Source organism: Oryctolagus cuniculus, chromosome 3, assembly GCF_964237555.1.
Source record: "Oryctolagus cuniculus chromosome 3, mOryCun1.1, whole genome shotgun sequence".
Classification (NCBI taxonomy): Eukaryota; Metazoa; Chordata; class Mammalia; order Lagomorpha; family Leporidae; genus Oryctolagus; species Oryctolagus cuniculus.
The window spans coordinates 20,831,883-20,858,220 of record NC_091434.1 but is presented as its reverse complement, the minus strand read 5'-3'; the positions used below and the strand labels follow the sequence as shown (position 1 = coordinate 20,858,220).

The following is a 26,338-nucleotide window of genomic DNA, read 5'->3' as shown; positions in this document are numbered from 1 at the left end:
GGCCGAGGGCCGGGAGGCGGGAAGAGGTTGTGTGGGCGGGGTCAGAGGTAAGAGGTCAAGGGGCTGCGGAGGGGGCGGAGCGAGCCGGAGGCGGATGGCGGCTCATCTTCAGCGGCAGAGGCGTTGAAACCGAGACGGGGGGTCAGGCGCGTCTGGCGGAGGAAGGAGAGCGGCGGCCGCTCCCAACATGCACAGCCTGGCGACGGCTGCGGTGAGTGCCTGGAGCCGCCCGGCCTGGAGCCGGAACCCTTCTCGGAGCCCCGCGCTCGGCCTCCCCTCCTAGCACACCGGGTCCGCCTCGGAGCCCGGCTCTTTCCGCCCGCAGCCCGCGAGGCCCTGGCTTGTGGCGGAGCCGGCCTCCGCTGTCCTCGCCGGACGCCTCTCTCGGCCTCCCGCGCGGCTCCTCGCGTTCCGTGTCGGCATCGGGGCCTGCTCCCGCGCGCCGAGCGCCTCCCTCGCGGCCGGGGCCGGCCATTCATTGATGAGTGCGCCCAGCGGCGGTTTCAGGGCTCCGGCGGCAATGCGGGGACCGCCTGGGGCTCTCGGCTCCGGCCCGCGCCCTCGGGACTCGCCGCCTGGGCACATGGCAGCGGGAAGGAGATGATTTCTGGCGCACGCCGCTTGCTTTACGTAGGGAAAAGCCGGGGCCTAGAGAAGGGCTTCGTTACTGCGTCCGACTTAACGTTTAAAACCTCTTTTCGCGCATCTCGTTTTACAAGCATGATGTTTTAACGAGACAAGCGGGTCGCGCAGTTCTCCGGTCTGAGATGAGCCCAGGGCTTCCCGTTGCATGGAGATCAGGTCCAGGCTCCTTGCCACGGCCTTCAAGGCCTTGTGGGATGTGGTCCTTGGTCCTTACCCACGTTTACAGCCTTAGTTTGTGTCGCTTGCTGCTTCAGCGCCAGCTGTGCTGGCAGGTTCCCTAACCCTTCCACCCGCTCTCTGCCGCGCCAGGATGCACTTTATGGTCTGCCTGAAATGCCCTTCCTTCGTACCTCTCCCTCCTTACACACACACACACGCGCGCGCGCACACACACTGGATGTGAGTGCAACTGATTCCTCTTCCCTCGGGTCTGCACCTGAATCTGCCCCCCTCACACCACCTCCTCCCCATTCAAAGCGGTTTGTAGCTCTTAACTCTTCTCTTGCTGGAGCAGCCTTCACGGCACCGATCCCAGAGTGTAGTCGGTGTGTGCCTCTCGAATGTTGGCGGTCTCCCTCCTGAGGGGTAGGGACATGTGGTCTTGTGTACATGATTTCCCCGGGGCCAGGACTCAAACACATTGCTGATTGGAAGATACAGCTGAGTGGGTTTGACCACTGAGAATGCCTAGCCACAGTGGGAAAAAAGAGTATCATTTGATTTGAATACACTGCTCTGAAGGCCAAGTCCACTTTCTCCGTTTCACTAACGGGATGCAATTTAAGGAGAGTAAGGTACTGAAATTGCCAAGATCTGGAAAACACCAAAAATTGCCTTAACTCTAAATATAGAAAGTGAAAATTGAAGCTGCACATGACTGAGCTATGGAAAGGCATTGCCTCGTGAGGTTTGATCTCAGCCTGTCATTGCCAGGGCCAGTGGTATCAGTCTTCGGTCACTGTGCCTCTCAGTGTAACCGTGCAGAGACAGCTTTAATATCTCTCCGGTGATGGCAGCTTCCCTAGCTTTTTTGTTCCTTTTTCCAAGTTGTATGTGTTAATTCAAGAAGAAGCAAAATGAGGATGCTGCTGGTAGAGGCGAGGCAGGAAGAACAAAGGAAATTCTAAGCTTGGCTCGCCCAGCTCTCAAAACCTGATCGAGCCTTCTCCAGCAATCTTACCTTTGCTACCAAGGCACTCGCCCCTGAGCCTCCTGAAACGCTGTAGCCATTTGATGCGCTTTCAAATAAATAAATAGATAATGTTACAAAATAAAATAACAAAGTCCTTAGTGATTGACTCACTGATTTAATAACTTGGTCCCAAACTTCAGCCTTGGCACTCTTTAATTTCTGCTTCAGTAAAGGACCATGGAGGTAGCTTCAGATGAACAGAACTACAGTTCTTCACATTGCCATAGTCTTTGTAATGAATGTTAGACTACTGAAACAGCCAAAGGTCAGCCGTTAGGAGATGTATTTTATATGCACTTTTCAAAAATGTCCAGGGGCCAGTGTTGTGACCCAGCAGTAAACTGCCACCTGTGATGTTGACATCCCCTATGAGTCCCGACTGCTTGTTTGAGCTGCTCTGCTTCCAATCCAGCTCCTTGATATTGCAATGCACCTGGGACAGCAGCTGAAGATGGCCCATGTACTTGGGCCCCTGTCCTTAATGGAATCCTGGGCTTCTAGTCTGGGCTAGAACCAGCTCCTGTTACACCCATACCCCTCCCCTTGGTTGCAGCCATTTGGGTAGTAAACCAGCAGATAGAAGGGCACTTTCTCTCTCCCTCTCCCTTTCTCTCTCCCTCTCTTGCTCTGTCACTCTGCCTTTGAAATAAAAGTAAATACATAAATAATCTTTTTAAAAATTTAAAATGTTTTACAGTAAATCTTACCATCAATTCTAGCATCCTTAAACTCTTGTCTTTCTCTCACTTTCTACCTAGCCAACAGCATCATTAGTCATATCTCCTTAAAGTTGTGGTGGACTCCCAGAATCCTCCTCTTGGGTAAACAGAGCACTGTACACTCTAAAGCAGGGGTGAGCAATGTTTGGCCTCCAGCCTGTACAAGGCCAAAGCAACTGCCAGTGGGACTTGAAATTCAGTAAATCCACAGCAGGCTAGTTCTTAAATCAATAATTTCTGTAACCCATGACTGATGTTATAAATATCCAAATGATGTAGGAAAGTTTCCTCATTGCAGCTCTAATGGATCTAATTCGGTGTCTCCACCCGAGCCTCCCAATTTGCCTAACTTTTCTTTGCTTGTCCATGTCAATATTTATTCATTAAATTTTTTTAATTGTTGTTTGAAAGGCAGAGGTATAAAAAGGGGAAGACAGAGGCAGAGAGATCTTCCATCCACTGACTCACTCCCCAAATGGCCCCAACAGCTGGGGCTAGGCCAGGGAAAAAGCTAGGAGCCAGAAACCATCTGCATCTCCCACGTGGGCAGCAGGGACCCAAGTCCTTGGACCATCTTGTGCTTTTCCACCACATTAGCAGGGAACTAGATTGGAAGTAGAGCAACTGGTAAGCTGGAACTGGCATGCCAGTGTTGGATGCTAGCATTGTGAGCAGCAGTTTTACCTGCTTGACCACAACACTGGCCCCACTTCCATTTTTAAAAATTATTTTGGGGGCTGGCATTGTGATATGGCAAGTAAAACCATTGCCTGCAATGCTGGCATCCTATATGGGCACCAATTTGAGTCCAGGCTGCTCCACTTCCAATCCAGCTTCCTGCTGATGCCCTGGAGAAAGCAGCATAAGATAGTCTGCATCCGTTAGGCCCTTGCCACCCATGTGGGAGACCTGGAAGAAGCTCCTGGCTCAATGCCAACCGTTAGAGCCACTTGGGGATTGAACCAGGAGATGAAGATCTCTGTCTCTCAGTCTCTTAACTTTGCCTTTCAAATAAATCTTTTAAAATTATTTTGAAAAAAAAAATTTTACCTCTTATAAAATTGTGAGTAATTAATACAAGTATGTCTTTTGGGATGAACGTGTGGTGCAGCAGTTAAGTTGTGACTTGGGACACCCACATCCCATATTGGAGTGCCTGGTTCAAATCCGGCTACTCTGCTTCCAGTTCAGCTTTGTGCTAATGTGCGTCCTGGGAGAAAACGAGTGATGAGTCCAGTATTTGGGTCCCTGCTGCCCATATGGAAGACCTAGTCTGAGCTCCTAGCTCCTAGTCGAGCCCTGGCTATCAGGCATTTAGGGAGTGAACCAGTGGATGGAAGATTTTTCTATATCTCTTTAAGTGTGTTTTCTTTGAATGTCATTATTAATTTGTTACCCTAAGCCACGATGAGCTATCTCTAGACTTGGGAAAATAATCTCTATAGGAAAACCTGTTTCCTCTTAGAATAGGAGAATAATCCCATTCTTTATTTACTGTTAGATATTCATGGTAGGAAAACAACTGTTGTGACCCTTAAGTAAGTTATATATTATAATTTCATTGTTTTCTGTTTAATAAAGCTATCAACATCAATTTCTAAAGATTCATGGGAAATAAGTTTATTTCCCATTTATGATAGATGTGCGTTTTATTTAAAATAACTTCTAAATATCTTTCACATTGTTAAGACATTTAAGAGATAAAAGGCCAACTATTAATACTCTATGTTTATGATACTTGGAATTAACTAGTGATGACTCACTTTAAAAAAAAAAAAGAAAAGATTTATTTGAAAGGCAGAGTTAGAGATCTTCCATCCGCTGGTTCACTCCCCAGATGACCACAACAGCCAGGGCTGGGCCAGACTGAAGCCAGGAGCCAGAAGCTTGCAGGTCTCCAACGTGGATACAGGGACTCAAGAAGTACTTGGAACATCATCTACTTTTTTTTTTTTTTGACAGAGTGGACAGTGAGAGAGGCTTAACCCCCCATGCCACAGTGCTGGCTTCAAAATGTACACTTACAAGGGGTTATTTGTATGCAAATTATACCTCAATAAAAGTGATTTTTTTTTTTTTTTCAAAAAAGAGCCTCTTAAATGATCACCAGTCTCAGTCTCCTCTAAAATCTTAGAAATTATTTAGTTCTAAGTGACAGACTAGTGATTATTTAATGTTGTTCTCCCTATTGAGCAATGATGAAATTGGGGCTTGAGAAGCAGGTGTGGCATAGTGGGTTAAGTTGCCACTTTGGAGTAATGGTTTGAGACACAGCTGCTCTGCTTTCCAGCTTCTTGCTAATGTGCCTGAGTATCAGCAGATACTGACTTAGTACTTGAGTTCCTGCTACCCTTGTGGGAGATCCGGATGGATTTTCTGGTGCCTTGCTGTTAGGACCATTTGGGGAGTGAACCAGTGGATAGCAGATATCTCTTTCTCTGTCATTCTTTTAAAAATTGAGGCTTGTGGGGCTGGCACTGTGGCCGAGTGGGTAAAATCGCCACCTGCAGTGCCAGCATCCCAAAATGGCACCGGTTCAAGTCCCGGCTGCACCAGGACACCTACCCATTACTGTTTGTAAGTTAATGTCTCTTTTTTTTTTTTTTTTTTTTTTTTTTTTTGGACAGGCAGAGTGGACAGTGAGAGAGAGACAGAGAGAGAGGTCTTCCTTTGCTGTTGGTTCACCCTCCAATGGCGGCTGCGGCCGGCGCATCGCGCTGATCCAAAGCCAGGAGCCAGGTGCTTCTCCTGGTCTCCCATGCAGGTGCAGGGCCCAAGCACTTGGGCCATCCTCCACTGCACTCCCGGGCCACAGCAGAGAGCTGGCCTGGAAGAGGGGCAACCGGGACAGAATCCAGCGCCCCGACCAGGACTAGAACCTGGTGTGCCAGTGCCGCTAGGCGGAGGATTAACCTAGTGAGCCGCAGCGCCGGCCTAAGTTAATGTCATCTCTAATATACAAGTCATTGGTGAATTTGCTTATCTACCAATGATCACTATATGCTACTAGATCCACAGCATCAGAAATATATTAACAAAACAATTGTAGCATCTGAGCTGGGAAGCTTGCAAAGTATCTTTAAATACAGAATGGGATGAGGAGGAAATCTGCCTGCTCTTGTCTACTGATAGTTTTACCAGTTTTTAAATGAGGATAATAAACACCTTGTGATTATTAAACCAGATTTTTTAAAAAGTGCAACACAGAAGCCAGCATTGTGGCGTAGTGTGTAAAGCCATTCCCTGTACCACCAGCATCCCATGTGGGTGCCAGTTCATGTCCTAGCTGTTCTACTTCTGATCCAGCTCCCTGCTAATGGCCTGAGGAAAGCAGTGGAAGATGGCTCAACTGCTTGGGCCCCTGTCACCTATGTGGCAGTCCTGAATGAAGCTCCTGGCTCAGCTTTGGCCACTGTGGCTGCCTGGGGAGTGAAAAGTGAATGAGGCCAGCGCCGCGGCTCACTAGGCTAATCCTCCGCCTTGCGGCGCCAGCACACCGGGTTCTAGTCCCGGTCGGGGCGCTGGATTCTGTCCCGGTTGCCCCCCTTCCAGGCCGGCTCTCTGCTGTGGCCAGGGAGTGCAGTGGAGGATGGCCCAAGTGCTTGGGCTCTGCACCCCATGGGAGACCAGGATAAGTACCCGGCTCCTGCCATCGGATCAGCACGGTGCGGCAGCCATTGGAGAGTGAACCAACGGCAAAGGAAGACCTTTGTCTCTGTCTCTCTCTCTCACTGTCCACTCTGCCTGTCTAAAAAAAAAAAAGTGAATGGAAGACCTCTCTCTCCCCTTCTCTCCCCTCTGTCTCTGTAACTCTGACTTTCAAATAAATAAATAAATCTTTTATATACATACATATATGTGTGTGTGTATGTATGTGTGTATATATATATGTGTGTGTGTATACGTATATATATACGTATATATGTGTGTGTATATATGCATATACATATATATATATATATATACATGATGTGGACTTGGTGTTGTGGCATAGTAGGTTAAGCCACTCCTTATAACACCAGCAGCTCTGCTTCTGATCTAGCTCCCTGGTAATGTACAAATGAAAGCAGTGGAAGATGGCCTGAGTACTTGGGCTGCTGCACCTATATGGGAAACCAAGGTGGAGTTCTTGGCTCTTGACTTTAGCCTGATCCAGCCTTGCCTATTGCTGCCCTTTGGGAAGTGAACCAGTGGATTGAAGATCTCCCTCCTTCCCTATCATTCTGCCTTTAAAAACACACTTTTTAAAAAAAAATTTCAGCACAATTTTTTCTCTCACCTACCCTAGCTCTTTCATTTCCTACCCCTTTTAGAAAGATAGATTTTCAGATTCTTCTGTTTTTCTAAAGGTGAGTCTAAATAGCTTGTGGGTGCTGAAGGTGAGCAAGGTAACATTTTTAATATTTATTACCATCAAGATCTAGTGGGCCACTAGAGTAGTGGTTTGCTGTTTTATCTAGGAAAGATGTCCAGAATATTTGCACTATCATCTGGTAACAGAAATCAGTATGTAACTCAGTTTTTTCATCTATAAGGTGATAACAATAAATATTTAAGACACGACCTGAGGGGCCGGTGCTGTGGCGCAGTGGGTTAATGTCTTGGCCTGACATGCAGGCATCCCATATGGATGCCAGTTCGAGAGCTGGCTGCTCAACCTCTGAACCAGCTCTCTGCTGTGGCTTGGGAAAGCAGTGGAAGATGGCCCAAGTCCTTGGGCTCCTGCACCCATGTGGGAGACCCGGAGGAAATTCCTGGCTCCTGGCTTCCGATCAGCAAAACTCCGGCCATTGCGGCCAACTGGGAAGTGAACCAGCAGATGGAAGATCTCTGTCTCTCTCTCTCTTTCTCTTTCTCTCTCTTTCTCTCTCTCTCTCTCTCTGCCTCTCCTCTCTCTGTGTAACTCAGATAAATAAATAAATTAAAAAAAAAAAAAGACATGACCTGATAGATTAAGCGCTGTGTGTTAGCTCCCATTTTTATTTTAAAAAGTAATTTTATTCATCTCATGGCAGGTAGATAGTTGATTTGCTACCTACTTCTGTTAAATAAGAGGGTGATAAATCAACAGGATGACAAAAAGGAGGATCCCTACCCCCACTATTTTTTTTTTTTAAGATTTATTATTTATTTGAAAGTAAGAGTTACACAGAGAAGGAGAGGCAGAGAGAGAGAAGTCTTCCATCCACTGGTTCACTCCCCAGTTGGCCACAACAGCTGGAGCTGCTACGATCCAAAGCCAGGAGCTTCCTCTGGGTCTTCCCATGCAGGTGCAGGGGCCCAAGAACCTTGGCCATCTTCCACTGCTTTCCCAGGCCATAGCAGGGAGCTGGATTGGAAGTGAAGCAGCCAGATCTCGAACCGGCGTCCATATGGTATGCCGGCGCTTCATGCCAGGGCCTTAACCCATTGCGCCACAGTGCCAGCCCCTCCTTGCCCTAAACGTTTAAGATGGTAGAACACTATAAATAAATATACCCCACCTTCTGACAGGAATGATATTTCCGAAAATCATTGTAGTCTTTAGCTTGAGGGCCTCTCTGTAACAGGATGGAAAGGGTAGGTGCTTGGATAGTACTGCTTTGCTGGTGGGGTAGGCGGAAAGCCATAGGAAGCCTTCTGTCATATTTTTGCTTTGAAGCCGGTGACTCCTTGAGGAGCGTCACCGATGGGAGTTACAAAACAGCTTTTAGCAACTTACCGTAAGGCACTTAGGAAGGGCTTAAGCTGTGCAGTATTTTAGTCCATTTAGCAGGGCCTCTTGTGGTTCTTTCTCTCAGGCAGTTAAAATGATAAGCATCAGGCTAAAAGCTTATAATCAAGCTTCCATTTATAGAAAGCCATTATTCAGGTTGGGGAGAGTAAATTGGAGTCCACCTGAAAGTCCATCTTATGCTTTATTCTGTTCTTCAGTAAAGACAGTTCGTTTTGTTTCTTGTCCTTCCACGTGTGCAGTGGTAAGTCGTCATTCTGTCACACCAAGGTGTAGTGGGAACTTGTAAATTCTGTGAGGCACTGTAGTATAGTTAGAAAAGCAACTTCATTCTGGGGAATACCTGCAGATTAACTTCTGTCACCATCACTGATCTCATCTGCATTTTTAGATCTTTTTTTTCTATCTACTCATTCTCTTATTCTTCATGGTTTGAGGGAGTTAAAAATGAAAAAATACTGGACATAGACATAGAAATCGCTGTGAATTCGTTAGAAATTTAGAGCTCAGAGGTAGCAATCATAATCATTTTTCTAGTCTGCCATCTTATTTTCCAGATAAGACTATTTAAGGAGCTTAACCAAAGTCACAAGTCCGTTTGACGAGCCTGTAGAATTATAGAAATGCACAAATTTGGGGAGAATATTGCAATTCTTTAGCATAATATATTTTCTGAATCTGTATAGCTTTAACTTGAGGAAGTAATAAATGGTTGTCAAGGAGATATAGGTAGAGTATATATACAAATCATTAGGAGATAGGACTTTTCCAGATTTAAAGATTTGTTTGTTTATTTGAAAGGCAGAGAGGGAGAGTCAGAGAAGTCTTCCATCAGCTGGTTCACTGCCCAAATGGCCACAATGGCCAGGGCTGGGCTAGACCGGAGCCAGGAGCCAGTTCATCCAGGTCTCCCACATGGGTACAGGGGCCCAAGCACTTGGACCATCTTCCACTGGTTTTCCAGCACAGTAGTAGGGAAGAAGAGCAGCACCTGAACCAGCACCCATATGGGATGCCAGCACTGTAGGTGGCAATTTAACCTGCTACGCCACTGAGCCGGCCACCAGCTTTTCCAAATTGTATAGGTTTTCTGCTCCAATGGGAAGAATGTTAAAAGTTAATTGGAAGAGACTTGTAATAGGTGAGAAAACCATAACTTTGGGACTGGCACTGTGGCTCAATAGGTTAATCCTCTGCCTGTAGTGCAGGCATCCCATATGGGCACTGGTTCTAGTCCCAGCTGCCCCTCTTCTGATCTAGCTCTCTACTGTGGCCTGGGAAAGTAGTAGAAGATGACCCAGTGCTTGGGCCCCTGCACCCACAGGGAAGACCCAGAAGAGCTCCTGGCTCCTGGGTTTGGATTGGCACAGCTCCAGCTGTGCGGCCATTTGAAGAGTGAACCAGTGGATGGAAGACCTCTTTCTCTCCCTCTCACTATCTGTAACTCTGCCTCTGAAATAAATTAATAAAAATCTTTAAAAAAAAAAAAAACTTTTTATTTCAGAAGCTATTATAGGGGTGGGCTTTTGGCGTAATGGTTTTTAAAGATCGCACTTGGGACATCTGTATCACATGTTGGGGTGCTGATTTCATGTCCTTGCTCTACTTCCAATTCTGCTTTCTGCTAATGCGTATCCTGGGTACCAACTGGTAATGCCTCAAGTAGTTGGGTTCCTGTCACCCAAGTGGGAGACCTAGAATGAGTTCCAGTCCTGTGTACTGGCAGGCATTTGGAGAATGATTCAGTGGACAGGAAATCTCTCTGTGTGTCTATCCATCTCTGTCTTTCTGCCTTTCAAATGAATAAATTATTTAAAAGAACCATGATAGGGTATAGGGATATTAAAAAAAAAAAAAACCTTATGAGGCAGGATTGTGGATAGCCTATTAAGCTGCCACTTATGACACCCACATCCCACATGTTGGTGACCCTGGCATCGAGTCCCACCTTGGCTTCTGTTCCAGCATCCTGCTGATATCCGTTATAGGATACAGCAGTACTTGGGTCCTTGGTAGAGTTCCTGGCTTCAGCCTGGCCTAGTCCTGGCCGTAGCAGGCATTTGGAAAGCGAACCAGCAGATGTAAAGTCTCTCTCTCTCTTTACCTTTCAAACAAATAGAAATAAATAAACTTCAAAAAAGTATGATGTAGAGAGTTTTATTGTATAAAAGGAAAACCAAGTGTCCCGTGTGGATCCTCATCCATGGAAGTAACTACCATTATGTTTCTTATGTGCACTGCTGGAAATTCTGTATATAAATGTATAAGAATTTAAAATGCATATTTTAAGGGAAACATTTTATATGCTGTTCATCTTTTTTTTTTTAAGTGTAGTATCAGTACATATAAGCAGACTTTTTTTTTTTTTTTTTTTTTTTTTTTGACAGGCAGAGTGGACAGTGAGAGAGAGAGACAGAGAGAAAGGTCTTCCTTTGCTGTTGGTTCACCCTCCAACGGCTGCCGCGGCCGGTGCGCTGCGGCCGGCGCACCGCGCTGATCCGATGGCAGGAGCCAAGAGCCAGGTGCTTTTCCTGGTCTCCCATGGGGTGCAGGGCCCAAGCACCTAGGCCATCCTCCACTGCACTCCCTGGCCACAGCAGAGAGCTGGCCTGGAAGAGGGGCAACCGGGACAGAATCCGGTGCCCCAACCGGGACTAGAACCCGGTGTGCTGGCGCCGCAAGGCGGAGGATTAGCCTAGTGAGCCGCGGCGCCGGCCGACTTTTTTTTTTTTTTTTTTTTTTTAAGATTTATTTATTTATTTGGGGCCGGCGCCGTGGCTCACTTGGTTAATCCTCCACCTGTACCGCTGGCATCCCATATGGGCGCCAGTTTCTAGTCCTGGTAGCTCCTCTTCCAGTCCAACTCTCTGCTGTGGCCTGGGAAGGCAGTGGAGGATGGCCCAAGTGCTTGGACCCCTGCACCCACATGGGAGACCAGGAGGAAGCACCTGGCTCCTGGCTTCAGATAGGCACGGCGTGCCGGCCATGGCGGCCATTTAGGGGGTGAACCAACAGAAGGAAGACCTTTCTTTCTGTCTCTCTCTCACTGTCTAACTCTGCCTGTCTAATAAAAAAAAAGATTTATTTATTTATCTGAAAGTAAAATTAGAGAGAAGAGACAGAGATTGATCTTTTGTCCACTGTTTCACTCTCCAAATTGCTGCCATGACCGGGGATGGGCCAGGCTGAAACCAGGAGCCAGGAGTTTCATCCAGGTCTCCCACATGGGTACAGGGAACCAAGGACTTGGGCCATTCTCTGCAATCAATCTCTTTTTTTAAAAGACGATGTGGTTGTGGCACAGCTGGTTAAATTGCCTCTTGGAATGCCCAGGTGGCATATCAGAATGCTGGTTCAAGTCCCAGCTACACTGCTTCCAATACAGTACTTCCTGCTGATGTACGTGTGAAGGCACCTGATGATGGCCCGAGTACTTTGATCTTTGCCACTCATGTGACATGGAGTTCAGGCTCCTGACTTCTTGTGTTTGCTGGCATTTGGTGGTTAAACCAGCAGATGGAAGATCTCTGTCTCTCACTTGCTCTATCACTCTACTTTTCAAATAAATAAATAAATAAATCTGGGGCCGGCGCCGTGGCTCACTTGATTAATCCTCCGCCTGCGGCGCCAGCATCCCATATGGGCACTGGGTTCTAGTCCCAGTAACTCCTATTCCAGTCCAGCTATGGCCTGGGAGGGCAGTGGAGGATGGCCCAAGTGCTTGGGTCCCTGCCACCCGCATGGGAGACCAGGAAGAAGCACCTGGATCCTGGCTTTGGATCGGCGCAGTGCCAGCCATGGCGGCCATTTGGGGAGTGAACCAACAGATGGAAGACCTTTCTCTCTGTCTCTTTCTCTCACTGTCTATAACTCTACCTGTCAAAAAAAAAAAAAAAGTAAATTTTTCTTAAATAAAATGACTACATAATAATTCATTGTAAAAATGTACCAGTACATATTTAACCAGTCCTATATTGATGAGTATTTATTACTTTTCTGCTTTAAAACAGCCCAGCAGTAAACATTCTGGCATATCTTCAGTACAACCCAATTGGGATGTACTAAATGTAGGATTAATTTCTAAACATGGAATTATTAAAGAGTGTGTGCATTTTAAGTTTTCATCTATTAACTGCCAAAGAGATTGAATTAGTTTACATCAAATATGGGCATTTAGGAAAACTCTCCTGGTATTTATATGAAACATACATTCCCTTTAAAGCATTGTTACACTATAAGACTTACATTGACTCTAATAAACTCATTTTTGCTTTGTTTTTGTCTGAAGCCCGTGCCTACTGCACTGGCTCAAGTGGATAGAGAAAAGATCTATCAGTGGATCAATGAGTTGTCCAGTCCGGAGACAAGGGAAAATGCTTTGCTGGAGCTAAGTAAGAAGCGGGAATCTGTTCCTGACCTTGCACCCATGCTATGGCATTCGTTTGGTACTATTGCAGCACTTTTACAGGTGAGTGTATGTCCATGAATGGCAGTTCAGTCCTGTTCTCACACTGTGTACTTCGCTACTTTTGCTCAAATCGTTCTGAAGACTTCAGGGTGATTCTTTAAACATTAGGTTTTGTAAGAACCTGTTTAGAAAAGCCTAAGATGTTTAATTGCAGATTTTTGGATTCTACCCAAGAGATTCAATTAAGTCAGTCTGAGGTGGGCCCTAAAATCTGTTTAAGCAGGTATTTCCCCCACCTCCAAGTGGTTTTCATGTGGATGGTCTAAGAACTACACTGAGAAACATTGCTTTTGGAGTACTGAGGGGCCAGTGCTATGACGCAGCCAGTTAAGCCGCCACCTGCAGCGCCAGTATCCCATTTAGCTTACCCAGTTCAAGTCCTGGCTGCTCCACTTCCAATCCAGCTCCCTGCTAATGCGCCTGGAAAAGTGGTCGAAGATGACCCAAGTGCTTGGGCTCCTGCAGCCGCGTCAGAGACCCAGATCTTGCTCTGACTTCAACTTGGCCCAGCCCTGGCCATTGCAGCCATTTGGAGAGTGAATCAGCAGATAGAAAATTCTTTCTTTCTCTCCTCCTCTCCCTCTCCTGTTCCCTTTCCCTCCCTTGTCTCTTCTTCTCCCCCTCTCTCCTCCCTCTCTCCCTGTCCCTCTCCATTTCTTTCTCCCTTTTTGTCTGTAACTCTGCCTTTCAAATAAATAAAATAAATCTGAATGGATGAAATCGGAAGCAGGCATTTAACATGGCAGTTAAGATGCCCGTATCCCACATCTTTGGAGTACCTAGATTCAACCTCCAGCTCCAGCTCCTAACTCTAGCTTCCTGCCACCCATGTAGGAGACCTCGATTCCATTCTGGCTCCAGCTTTGGCCCTGGCCCAGTCCTAGCCGTTACAGACATTTGAGAAGTGAACCAGCAGATAGGGACTCTGTCTCTCTGCCTCTCAAGTAAATAAAAGCAAATGGAATTGTGTTCAGCAAATCATGACATTTTGACAGACTACTGTTTGTACATGTCCTCAGTCATAGACTCATGGTTCTTTTGTTTCTAAGATTTATTTATTTATTTGAAAGAGTTACACAGAGAAGGAGAGGCGGGACGGGGTGAGTATCTTACATCTGCTGGCTCACTTCCCAATTGACCACAAAGACGAGCTGTGCCGATATGAAGCCAAGAGCTAGGAGCTTTTAGGTCTCCCATGCAGGTGCAAGGGCCCAAGGACTTGAGCCATCTTCTACTGCTTTCCTAGGCCATCGCAGAGAGCTGGATCAAAAATGGAGTAGCTGGGACTCAAACTGGTGCCCATATGGGATGCCAGCATTGCAGGTGGCGGCTTTACCCACTACACCACCGTGCTGGCCCCTAGACGCATTTGTTGCCTAACCAAGCTCAAATTTCCTTGAGTCACAACAGTTGACTTAACACCTTATTGGCCCACGCTTGCATTGTTACAACTTAAAGTAGGTTGCTGACAAAAAGAGAAATTATAAAACTCTAGGAATCCATCAAATACCTCAGCAGTTATAAGAAGAGATTATAGGTAAACACAGTTGCCACCATAGAAATCTTCCAAGAAAAACACATATAACTATCTTAACTATTTAGTCAAGTATGTTTGCAATAAAAGGGTAGGAGCATTGTTTATTTTCTTTTTTAAGGTTTATTTTATTTCAAAGTTAGAATTACAGAGAAAGAGAGGGAGAGATCTTCCATTTGTTGGTTTACTCCCCAGATGACTACAGTGGCCAGGCTGGGCCAGACTGAAGCCAAGAGCCAGGAGCTTCTTCTGGGTCTTCCACGTGGATGCAGGGGCCCAAGTACTTGAGCCATCTTCTGCTTTCCCTTTAGCAGGGAGCTGGATCAGAAGCGGAGTAGCTGGGACTCAAGTTGGTGCCCACATGGGATGCTGGTATTGCAGGTGGCAGCTTTACTTGATACACCACAACGCCAGCCCCTGTTTATTTATTTCTACTCCTTTGGTGGTTCAATTCTGTTGGGATCTGTGGAATTAAGAGATTGAGGGTCAGGGGGTCTGTGGTGTGGTGGATAAAGCCGCTGCCTGCAGTGCTAGCATCCCATACGAGCACTGGTTCGAGTCCACTTTCGATCCAGCTCTCTGCTATGGCCTGGGAAAGCAATAGAAGATGGCCCAAGTCCTGCATCCACATTAGAGACCCGGAAGAGGCTCCTGGCTCCTGGCTTTGGATTGGCTCAGCTCCAGCCGTTGCAACCATTTGGGGAGTGAACCAACAGATGGAAGACCTCTCTCTCTGCCTTTCCTTCTCTCTCTGTGTAGCTCTTTCAAGTAAATAAATTTTTTAAAAATTAAAAAGATTAGGGGGTTTTGGGTTTTTTGCTTTTTACCTTAGCAATGTGGCAATTAATTTTTAATTAGTTATTTCTTGTTTCTCTGCTCATTTCTGTTTTTTAGGAAATTGTAAATATTTATCCATCTATCAACCCACCTACCTTGACAGCACACCAGTCTAACAGAGTTTGCAATGCTCTGGCGTTACTGCAATGTGTGGCATCACACCCAGAAACCAGGTAAATGCTTCATGTGAGTCAGTGGGGGAAGTTTCTGTTGAATATGGTCCTAACCCTTTGCTGTGTGATGAGAGGAGGGCAGGCGGTGGGGTGCACAGTGTATGTGTGGATATGAATCTTTAGGACTCTAACTTACTTTGTTCCCATACCTAGCAGTGCGCTGAAAGAGCGGTGTTGATGAGTCAGGTATTTTCACTGTGGTTGAGATTCCCCTTAGGACACCTGCATGCCATATGTGAGTGCCTGGCTCCAGTCCCAGCTGTGCTTTTGATCCAGCTTCTTGCTCATGTGCGTCCTGGGAAGCAGCACATGATAGCTTGAGTACTTAGGTTCCTGCTACCCACACAGAGGACTTAAACTGAGTTCTGGGCTCCTGGCTATAGTCTGGCCCACCTGCAGCTGTTGTAGGCATTTGGGAAGTGAACCTGCAGATAGATGAACAATCTTACTCTGTCTCTCTCTCTCTCTCTCTCTCTCTTCCTTTCAAAATAAATGAAAATAAATAAATATTAATTTTAAAAGTTTTGTGCAGAATTCGGCACAATGGTTAAGACACTGCTTGAGATGGCTCGCGTTTGAGACCAAACTGTACTGCCAATTCCAGCTTCCTGCTAATGCACACCCTGGGAAGCAGCAGATGATGGCTCAAGTACTTGGGTCCATGCCAGCCATGTGGGAGATCTAGATTGATTTCTCAGCTCTTGGCTTCAGCCTGGTTCACCCCGAGCTATTGTGGTCATTTGAGGAGTGAACCAGTAGATGGGAGATCTCTGTCTGCCTTTCGAATAAAATTTTTAAAATCTTAGGTATTGAGTCTGCTACAAAATGTAACTACAAATAATAGACTGTTATCCATATTAGTTGCCTAACATATTAGCAGTAGATTAAACTGTTTTCCTGTTGACTGAAGTATCTGAAATGTTCTAACCATAATGAAGAAAGCACATTTAAGCACAGCAGACAGATCTGATAATGACTCCTTTATTTTGTTGACCTGCTACCTGTAAATATTATATATATATATATATTTTTTTTTTTTTTTTTGACAGGCAGAGTGGACAGTGAGAGAGAGAGACAGAGAGAAAGGTCTTCCTTTTGCCGTTGGTTCACCCTCCAATGGCCGCCGCGGCCAGCGCGCTGCGGCCGGCGCACCGCGCTGATCCGATGGCAGGAGCCAGGAGCCAGGTGCTTTTCCTGGTCTCCCATGGGGTGCCGGGCCCAAGCACCTGGGCCATCCTCCACTGCACTCCCTGGCCACAGCAGAGGGCTGGCCTGGAAGAAGGGCAACCGGGACAGAATCCGGCGCCCCGACCGGGACTAGAACCCGGTGTGCCGGCGCCGCTAGGCGGAGGATTAGCCTAGTGAGCCGCGGCGCCGGCCAATGTGAATATTATATTAAATCATAAATTAGGTGATGGAGGTAATTTAGAAGACTCTTGGGCACTTACTAACATTTATGACCTACTCTTAAAATCTACAGTTGTATATTTAAGTTAATCAATTGAAAAGTACTTAGTCTGATTACAAGGCAAATCGTGTTTTTGTATTTTTTTTAAAAGACTTACTCTGTTTATTTGAAAGGCTGAATGCCAGAGGGAGAAACAGAGAGACGAGCTCTGCGATCTGCTGGTTCACTCCCCTAATGACTGCAATGGCCAGGGCTGGGCCAGGCCAAAGCCAGGAGCCTGGAGCACCATCTGAATCTCCGACGTGGCTAGCAAGAGCCCATGTATTTAGGCCATCTTCTGCTGCTTTCCCAGGCACATTAACAGGGAGCTAGCTGGATTAGAAGCAGAGCTGCCAGGACTTGAACCAGTTCCTCAAACCCTGTTCTTTTAATCATTCCTAATATAGACTGGATGCCGATAGCGCTCAGTAGCCTTCAGTTATGATAGCCTAAAATGTTTCCAGACGGTACCACATGCTCCGTAAGGGGCAAAGTCGCCCTGTTGAAGAACCATTGGTTGTGCCGGCACTGCGGCTCACTAGGCTAATCCTCTGCCTGCGGTGTTGGCACTCCGGGTTTTAGTCCTGGTTGGGGTGCCGGTTCTGTCCCGGTTGCTCCTCTTCCAGTCCACCTCTCTGCTGTGGTCCGGGAAGGCAGTGGTGGATGGCCCAAGTGCTTGGGCCCTGCACCTGCATGGGAGACCAGGAGGGAGCACCTGGCTCCTGGCTTCGGGTTGGCGCTGTGCACCAGCCGTGGCAGCCATTTAGGGGGTGAACCAATGGAAGGAAGACCTTTCTCTCCGTCTCTCTTTCTCACTGTCTAACTCTACCTGTCAAAAAAAAAAAAAAGGAACCATTGTTTGGTCCAAGACCTTGGGCCCCTACACCTGCGTGGGAGACCTGGAGGAGGTTTCTGGCTCCTGGCTTTGGATCAGCACAGCTCCAGCCTTTGCGACCAGTTGGGGAGTAGACCAGCAGATGGAAGACCTCTCTCTCTACCTCTGCCTCTCTGTAACTCTGCCTTTCAAGTAAATAGATCTTTAAAAAGAAGAACAACATTGATTGACATTGATTGTAGCCAATGACCAGTAACATTCTCTCCTAAGAAATCCTTGCTCTGGCATGTTCTATAGGCCATAGAGAATTAACCACCAGGAAATCTTAATGTTCAAGAGCCTTAGAAGTCAGCTCTGGACTCTGAATGGGATTATTTTTTCTTCCAGGTCAGCATTTCTTGCAGCACACATCCCACTTTTTTTGTATCCCTTTTTGCACACTGTCAGCAAAACACGTCCCTTTGAATATCTTCGGCTCACCAGCCTTGGCGTTATTGGTAAGTTACGGAAGCCTAAAATCCTCATTCTGTCTATTTGGGTGTTTTAGTCTTGCCCTAGGGGCTTTTTTTTAACTTCTGTCTTTGAGATTGTGTCATTCACTAATGAATAAGTGTCAGGAACATCCTGACTCTTATAAGGAATCATTCTTATGTTTTTAATAAGCTATGAGACCCAATGTCTAGGATTCAATCCCATATAAAATATAGAAACATTTACAGAATTAGAGAGTAAAAAATAATAACCTGATCAGCAAATATTATTATAGGAGCAAGAATTTGGATTTGAACTTAACTTTGTCCTTCTTTGTGTGAGTGTGGTTGATCATTCTTACTTCTAAGCAATTCTCCCATAACTCCAGACTTTAGCTTCTGCTATTTCACACAAAGTTAAATTTTTTCATTCCCAAGTAAACATTTCTATAGACATTTATTTATAAGGAGAGATGTGTGTAAAGTAATTTTTACTCAAGAAAATAAGGTATCAGTTGTTTGAGAATCTCAGACTCCTGGAGAGTTGAAGAACTATCTTCACACTTCTGGCATGTAATACATTCAAGAAGACTTCCTCTCCAAATCACCCTTCCTTCCTTTGATGTCTTTCTCATAGGGTTTTGTTTTTTTTTGTTTTTGTTTTTTTTTTTGTTGTTTTTTGTTGTTGTTGTTGTTTTTTGGTACTGAACAAAAAACAAAAGTACTGATTGATTACACAACTTTATTTTGGTGGCTTATTGTTTTATGTTGTGTATGTCCCCATACCTCTGAGTATGAACTATGAATGAAGAAACTATAAATGTTTGGTGTCTCCATGACATTTTCGTTAGAAATGTTTTATTCTCCTTTTAAGGAACAACTACTATGTCATATACTCCAAATAAATGCTACTGCTTTGCATCTCCCCCCAGATGATGCTGTAATTAGAAATCTTACTCTGATACATTCTTTTCTGCTTTTTAATTATAAGAGTTTCTCATGTATGATTTAAAGCATCGACATAATTCCAGCCAAAAGAAAATGTTTTTAGATCCTTAAGTCTCTCCTCTTCTGTCTCTGTTGTTCTGCCTGACAAATAAATGAATATATTTTTTTTAATTAAAAATCTGCCTGGAATGCCTGTATCCCATATCAGAGTGCCTAGCTCTCTTTGAGTCCCAGCTTTGCTCTTCAGTTCCAGCTTCAGCTAATGTGCAGCCTGGAAGATTATCAACTCAAGTAGGTGGGTCCCTACCACATACATAGAAGATCTGGACTGAGTTCCCTGGCTGTTGCAGGCATTTGGGGGAGTGAACCAGGAAGTGGAAGATGTCTCTCCCTGTCTAACTCTTTCAAATAATAAATAGATCAATCTTAAGAAAAACAAAAACATAGGCCTACAAAGGGAAAATAGCTATTATACAGATGAAGTTGTTGTAGAACCAGGATCCAAGTATGTCCCTGTTTCTCATTTATAATTGTTTTTCTCTTGGATGTATGCTACAATGTTTGTGCTCTTTGGGAGGATAAAGGGCAATTATCTATGGAGTAATAGTGTTTATGCCCATTGTGAAAAAAGATCCAAATTGGCACCGTTACTTTGCTACCTGGGAATGTGCTTTAATACTGATGAAGAGGGGCCGGTGCCATGGCACAGTAAGTCAATCCTCCGCCTGCGGCGCTGGCATTCCGTATGGGCACCAGTGCTAGTCCCAGTTGCCCCTCCTCCAGTCCAACTCTGCTATGGCCTGAGAAAGCAGTAGAAGATGGCCCAAGTGCTTGGGCCCCAGCACCCACGTGGGAGACTGGGAAGAAGCTCCTGGCTTCGGCCATTACGGCTATTTAGAGAGCTAACCAACGGAAAGAAGGCTTTCTCTCTGTCTCTTCTTCTCACTTTCTGTAACTCTACCTCTCAAATAAATAAATAAATAGAAAAATACTGATGAAGAATTCTCTTCACTTACCTAAAACAAGTACAGAATGGATTGGTGATATTATTCTAAGATTGTCTACCAAGGGGCCGGCGCTGTGGCACAGCAGGTCAACACCCTGGCATGAAGCGCTGATTCAAGACCCAGCTGCTTCACTTCCAATCCAGCTCTCTGCTATGGTCTGGGAAAACAATAAAGGATGGCCCAAGTCCTTGGGCCCCTGTACCCACATGGGAGACCAGGAAGAAGCTCCTGGCTCCTAGCTTCAGATCGGCGCAGCTCCGGCCGTTGCAGCCAGTTGGGGAGTGAACAATGGATAGAAGACCTCTCTCTGTGTAATCTGACTTTCAAATAAAATAAATAAGTCTTTAAAATAGAAAAAAAAAAAAAAAGATTGTCTACCAGGAGTGATAATAATGTTATTTAGATGATTGACTGCTGCTGACGACATGATTGACAAATTTGGTATCTCATCTTTCAGTGTAGCTGATAGTCAACTTGTACTTTTTTTCCTACCTTTTTTTCTTTTTAAACATACTGGAATCTGATTCCCTGTCATAAAGACCACAGTTTGTGTTAATTTAAATTCCCAGAATTCATTAGGTGAACAAAGTTAATTTTAACTGGAAACCCCGTCTGAAACAATTTTGTTTGTATTTTCTTTAGGGGCCCTCGTAAAAACAGATGAGCAAGAAGTAATCAACTTTTTATTAACAACAGAAATTATTCCTTTGTGTTTGCGCATTATGGAATCTGGAAGTGAACTTTCTAAAACGGTATGTGCCTCTAACAGATTCTACATTGTGTTTGGGTCTTGAGCTGCAGATTTGTGGTCGTGGCGTAATTTTTCGCCTTTCTTCAGCATTTTGAACCTTGTATAATTTTTTTTCTCTTGAATAGAAATTATGATAAAATGATCGTTTAAAAACCCCTACCACTCTAAAGGATATCTAGTTTAACACTAAATATATCTCTTTCTTCTGAACCCGGTTCTCATCCCGCCCCAATAAACAGACTTATATTACGTGACTTGTTTGTTGTCTTCAGTGTCTCCAAATATGGAACTGTACCTCACATGCTTACTTCTAATTCTGACATTCATTGTTTTCCTATCACTCTCAGCTTTTGATCTTTTTATTTCTGTTTGCTTCCATTAAAATTGTGTATCTCTTCCTGACAGCAGTTTTTACCCCTTCACTGCTTTTCCCTTATCAGATAGGATGGGGTTAATTGTGGCTTTTTTTTTTTTTTTTTTTTTTTTCCAAGCCACCAAGGGAAGCTCGATTGTTGGTCTCATTGATGTTGTTTTGGCTGTGGGATGTAGCTTTGTTCATGTTGGAGAATATTTATAAATTTTAGGTTCTTAGGTAGAAGAGCTTTTATATGCAGTTTTTCTGAGCATTTGGGCACCTAACATCCTTGTGTGCCACTTTTGGAAATCTGAGATCTTAAGATTTTGTTTGTGCTTTTCAGTGTTTCTACCCCTAGAAATACTGAGGACATAATTAGGAATGCATGAATATATAGCTATAATAATGTATACACATCCTACATAATACTGAAATGTTAGAAATAATATAAAGAAATCTCAATAAGTAAATAATTCGTGTTATGTCTATGTAATGTGCAAATACTAAAAATATGTATGTTGGGCAGGCATTGTGATACAGTCAGTTAAGCTGCCATTTGGGGCACTCACATCTCATGTCAGAGTTGCTATTTTGAGATCTGGTTACTCTGCTTCCCATCCAGCTTCCTGCTAACTCACCTGAAAGACAGCAGCTGGTAGCCAGAACACTTGGGTTTCTGTCACCCACATGGGAGACCTGGATGGAGTTCCAGGCTCCTGGCTTCAGCTTGGCCCAGCCCTGGCTGTTTCAGGCATTTGGGAAGTGAACCAGCAGATGGAAGATTTCTCTGCTTTTCAAGATGAAAATAAATAAATAAGCAAATATTAATAAAAATCAAAAGCATGTGAACAAGAAATTCTTTTTTTAAAAAAAATCATGTATATATATTGGAATGATAAAGTATATTGTGTATAATGTGCAGGAGTTTCTGCTTGCTTAGGTTTCTGATTGATGGTCGTGCCTGGGAAAATGAACATTTGATCGGGAGACAAGTCTGAGCAGCTTTTTGGCTTCATTAATTTTGTTTACTCCAGGTTGCCACATTCATCCTCCAGAAGATTCTCTTAGATGACACTGGGTTGGCTTATATATGTCAGACATATGAACGTTTCTCCCATGTCGCCATGATCTTGGTGAGTTCTTTCACTTCTACCCCTTTGCAACTATTTCTTCTCGCTCAGCTTAGTCCCTTTGCAATTGGCACTAAGCAGCTTGTTTTCTAACTAGAAATAACAGTTCTGGAACCTTGTATAATGACTCTCAGACTGTCTGATCTGATGTCAATTAGAATTATTTTGTTTTGTGTATTTTTTCCTATCTCTCCCCCTGTTTGGGGGGAACCAGGGTAAAATGGTCCTGCAACTATCCAAAGAGCCTTCTGCCCGTCTGCTGAAGCATGTAGTAAGATGTTACCTTCGCCTCTCAGATAATCCCAGGTAAACATTTACAGGATTTGTAGACTTTTTAGGGAAATACTCTCTTGAGTGCTATATAGCTATATAGCTCCTGTATCTTTAGAACAGGGAAAGAATACAACTGTATTTATCTAGAATAGAATTTAAATTCCTTTTAAAATTTGAAGTGCTGAATTTAAAAATCCATCAGGGTTTTATCTTCTACTGTAAATCTCTATGCTATTCTGAAATTCCAGAGAATCCAGACAATTTCAAGGGAAGCCTTGTGATGTGTTACTCCTGTGGTTTCAGCTTTGTGTTGTAACTCCACTTGGTCAGAAAGAGTTGTGTACTTTCAAAGATCTCTTAGAAAGAAATAGCCCAGAGGACTCAAATTGTTTCCAGTTCTCTCCTTGATTCCTGTAAAGTCCTTAGAAATAATTATTTTATTTTCCTGTGTTCATAATCTTCCTGTCAGAAAGCATACATTGTAGATATAATGTACTTTAGAAATGTTTGACCTTTTGCTATGCAAATTCATAATTCATGCTGAAAGCCAGTTCCTCAGATTCTGCTAAACCACATAATGGAGTGATTTCTGTATTCCTAGGAATAGTGAAAGCTTGATTTAATGTGAACACAGTCTCCGGTCACTGAGGTTATTTAAGCCCTACCTGTTCTTTTGAGCATTTTGTTCTGTTCTTCAGTGGTTCCTGTTTTCACCAAAGTTTGAAACTGTGTTTAAAATTCTACTTGTATGATGCAAACACATCTGAGCACAAAAGCTATGACTTTGTTTAGAATAACTCTAGTGCTTTAAATAGTTAACATTTGCCTTTTTTAGGTTTTCAGATTTGACTTTCTGCTGGTCATCTTTTCAAAGAAAATGAAACATTTAAAAGTTCAACTGATAATGCTGCTACCATAGTTATGTTTTTATTGCTCATCTCTTATTAAGGTTTTAAAATACAAAAGTGAAGCAATTTCTGTAATAATAATGTTAATTTAGTATAGAAATTTTGAAACTATAAGTGAGGTCCTATCCCCTGTTACTGTACGGATTTTTGAAATATTTCATTTACTATAACCCATTTATTTCTAACATAAGTATTTTATCAACATTTACTGTAATAAATCAGAAAGCAGTTTGAATTGAAGTAAACTGTTGCACCATCTTATTCCATTTTGCTTTTTCTTGAAATTCTGCATTGGGGGTATCATTTTGAGAATGCTTGCAGACTACTGATCCTGAAGATTTCTGAGCCTCTTCGTAGTAGAAACTTTAGAGAATTTTAAAAGCTTCTTAATGTTACTTGACAGAGCCATAGATTCCCAGGATACTGTGTGTGTGTATGTATATATAGTATATATAAATATATCTAAGAAGGGGTTCTTCCCTGTCCCCAAAATGTGGGTTTATGTGTTGGTCTCCCTGGTTGGTTTGTTTGTTTCTGATGTAGGGCACGTGAAGCACTCAGGCAGTGCCTCCCTGACCAGCTGAAGGACACAACCTTCGCCCAGGTGCTAAAAGATGACACCACCACGAAACGCTGGCTTGCACAACTGGTGAAGAACCTGCAAGAGGGCCAAGTCACCGATCCCCGGGGTATCCCCCTGCCCCCTCAGTGATCCTCCCCTGCCCTCTTCCACTACTCCCCAGGTTGGGGAAGGGAGGGGCAACCTACGAGGAAAACAGCTCAGGTTTTATCGCCAACCGGGAATAGACAACCTCAATGCTGAACCGCACTGGAGAAAAGGGGCGAGGTCCCCCTGCTGAGGTGTGTGGGCTGCCATCTCAGGCTGCCTTGAGGACCTGGGCTCCCTCTGCTACTCCCAGGAAATGGGCTCCTGACACAGCAGTCTGCCATCACAGCCCCAGGAGGGTGTCAACACCAGCAAATGCTGTGTTTGCAGCATGCCCACGATGACCTTGCTCCCCACCCCTACCCAGCCGCTGGCAGGGAGGGGAGACGGTGGTGATAGCAGCAGCACTCTAGGCATGGTGACCGCCTGGGACCAAGCCATGTGGCATTTTATTTTGCCTTCCTGGAAGACTCAAGATGTGTCTCTTCATTCTCTCTCTCAGTATTTGTTTACTTTGTTTTTTGTTTTTAAATCTCAGAGAGAGGTGTGTTTAGTGGACACAGCTGTAATATTCAGCAAAACTTTGTCAATTGGCACTGTTTACAAGTCTGTTAGCTGCATAAGCTCAATAAAACGTTGGTCTGGGCATTACATCCCCTCTGGCAGGCCCATAGCTGCGTTGAGCTGTTGGGAGGAATGGGAGGCACGAGAAAGATGTGAAGCCAAAGGACAGCAGCACCCCACCGCCTGTTCCCCTCCCTTCTCCCCTTCTACTCTTGAGTCCTGGACACCACCAGGGCCTTAACCTTGTTTCCGGCTTTAGCCGCTAGCTTTTCCAAAGCAGTGCTTTTCCTTTTGTTACTTCCTCATATTAAGCTTAAAACAGATGTCTTAATTCTTCAGGCTGTCCTGGAAGGGTATTGTCGTGGGCAAGAGCGGTGACAGTGGACCTGGGTGTCAGTCCAAGTCTTCACAGGTGTTTTAAAAGGGAGGTGCCTGAGGTTAAAGTTACAGGCTGCTTGATCCCATTCTTTGTTTTAGTGGATTTCAGCAGCTCCATCTGTCTTCATGATTGTATTTGAAGCAGTATTAACTAAATGAGTTAATTTTATTTAGATTTAAGATGGAGGGCTGGACTCTGCTCACTCACTCAAGTCTTTTTTTGGTGGTTTTTTTTTTTTTTTTTTTTTTTTTTGGACACATTTGTCTTGTGGTCTATGGGAACTACAGGGTTACCACTAAAATATTTTTGACTTGTTCATATCGTGCCGCAGAATTGCCCCTCCTTCTCTGGAGCTTTAGCTTGCTCTGCTCTATAGCCTAGTGTGAACTGCCTTGCTGGCCCCCAGTTCTTCCTCCTGCTAGCACCTTTCTCTCCCTCCCTCCCTCCCTCCCTCTCTCTCTCCCCCTCTCTCCCTCTCTCCCTCTCTCCCTCTCTCCCTCTCTCTCATATCCCATCTCCAAAGATGGGGTTGCTAATCCAGCTCTAGAGGGAGACCAAGTCTTTCTGTCCATGTCGCACACAGTTGAGTGAACAAGTGTGGGGAGTTTGTTGAGCTTGGGCTCAGAGAAACCTCTGCAGAGGCAGCTGTGCCAACACAAGGGCTCGTGCAAGCCGACTTTGACCAGGGAGCCGGCCTTGTTAGTTGGCTTCTGTCTCTTTAGAGCAAGAAAGGAGTCGCTGAAGAGCCTAGATGCAGGATGGGTAGAATAAGCACTTGCTCCCCTGCCTTCCAAATGAAGAGGGAAATGAGGCCAGCTCTCAACAGCCTGAGGAGGAGGGGAGGAGTCCAGGAGAAAACAAAGATGGCACGGACGGCATAGATGTCCTGACTCCCTTCAGCCGGTGGGCTGTGATCTGGAGTCCAGCTGGTGTAACCCTGATCTTTGACAACCGCCTGCCTGCTGCTTTCATCTGTCTTTCAGATGAGCCAAAGTTTTCTCATTTTCCCTCCACTTAGGAAGCAACTGAGGCCCAGGGCCTAGCTCCCTGAGAAATTCTCTTCTCTCTCCATCTTTCGGTGCATTGGCCATGTGTCTGTGCCAATAGTGTCTTAACTCTTGTCCCTTCTGTTCTCATCTGGCCTTGGAACCCACAGACGAGTTGGTGGGGAAGGGGTGGAATGAGTATTACTCCTTGTAGTTGATCTTAATGTTGTATTATATGAAAAGATCCCTTTCCTTATTTTGTGTTTTCCATCCCTCTCACACCTTCAACAGGATTGAAATAAAACATGCTTCTTTGTTTTTGTAAAAATAATTTTTC

At 44.7% G+C, this 26,338-nt stretch overlaps 1 protein-coding gene across 2 annotated transcripts; it reads left to right on the top strand.

Moving 5' to 3' along the window:
* Window positions 1-4: 4 nt before the first annotated feature.
* Window positions 5-26,329, top strand: CNOT9 (CCR4-NOT transcription complex subunit 9). 2 transcript variants are annotated; one of them, XM_002712476.5, is made up of 8 exons: window positions 5-211; window positions 12,558-12,737; window positions 15,166-15,281; window positions 17,951-18,060; window positions 20,631-20,740; window positions 22,129-22,227; window positions 22,439-22,530; window positions 23,949-26,329. In XM_002712476.5, exons 1-8 carry the CDS (start codon window positions 188-190, stop codon window positions 24,115-24,117), a joined length of 900 nt encoding a protein of 299 aa, XP_002712522.1. In that variant the 5' UTR covers window positions 5-187; the 3' UTR covers window positions 24,118-26,329. The 2 variants fall into 2 exon arrangements, with proteins under 2 accessions (XP_002712522.1, XP_008257369.1); XM_008259147.4 differs by lacking the exon at window positions 23,949-26,329 and adding an exon at window positions 23,333-23,666.
* Window positions 26,330-26,338: the final 9 nt, after the last annotated feature.

Coding starts and splice junctions, on each gene's coding strand:
- CNOT9 (XM_002712476.5), top strand. CDS start 188: ATGCACAGCCTGGCGACGGCTGCG. Junction 212..12,557: donor ACAGCCTGGCGACGGCTGCG/GTGAGTGCCTGG, acceptor TTTTGTCTGAAG/CCCGTGCCTACTGCACTGGC. Junction 18,061..20,630: donor CACCAGCCTTGGCGTTATTG/GTAAGTTACGGA, acceptor TATTTTCTTTAG/GGGCCCTCGTAAAAACAGAT.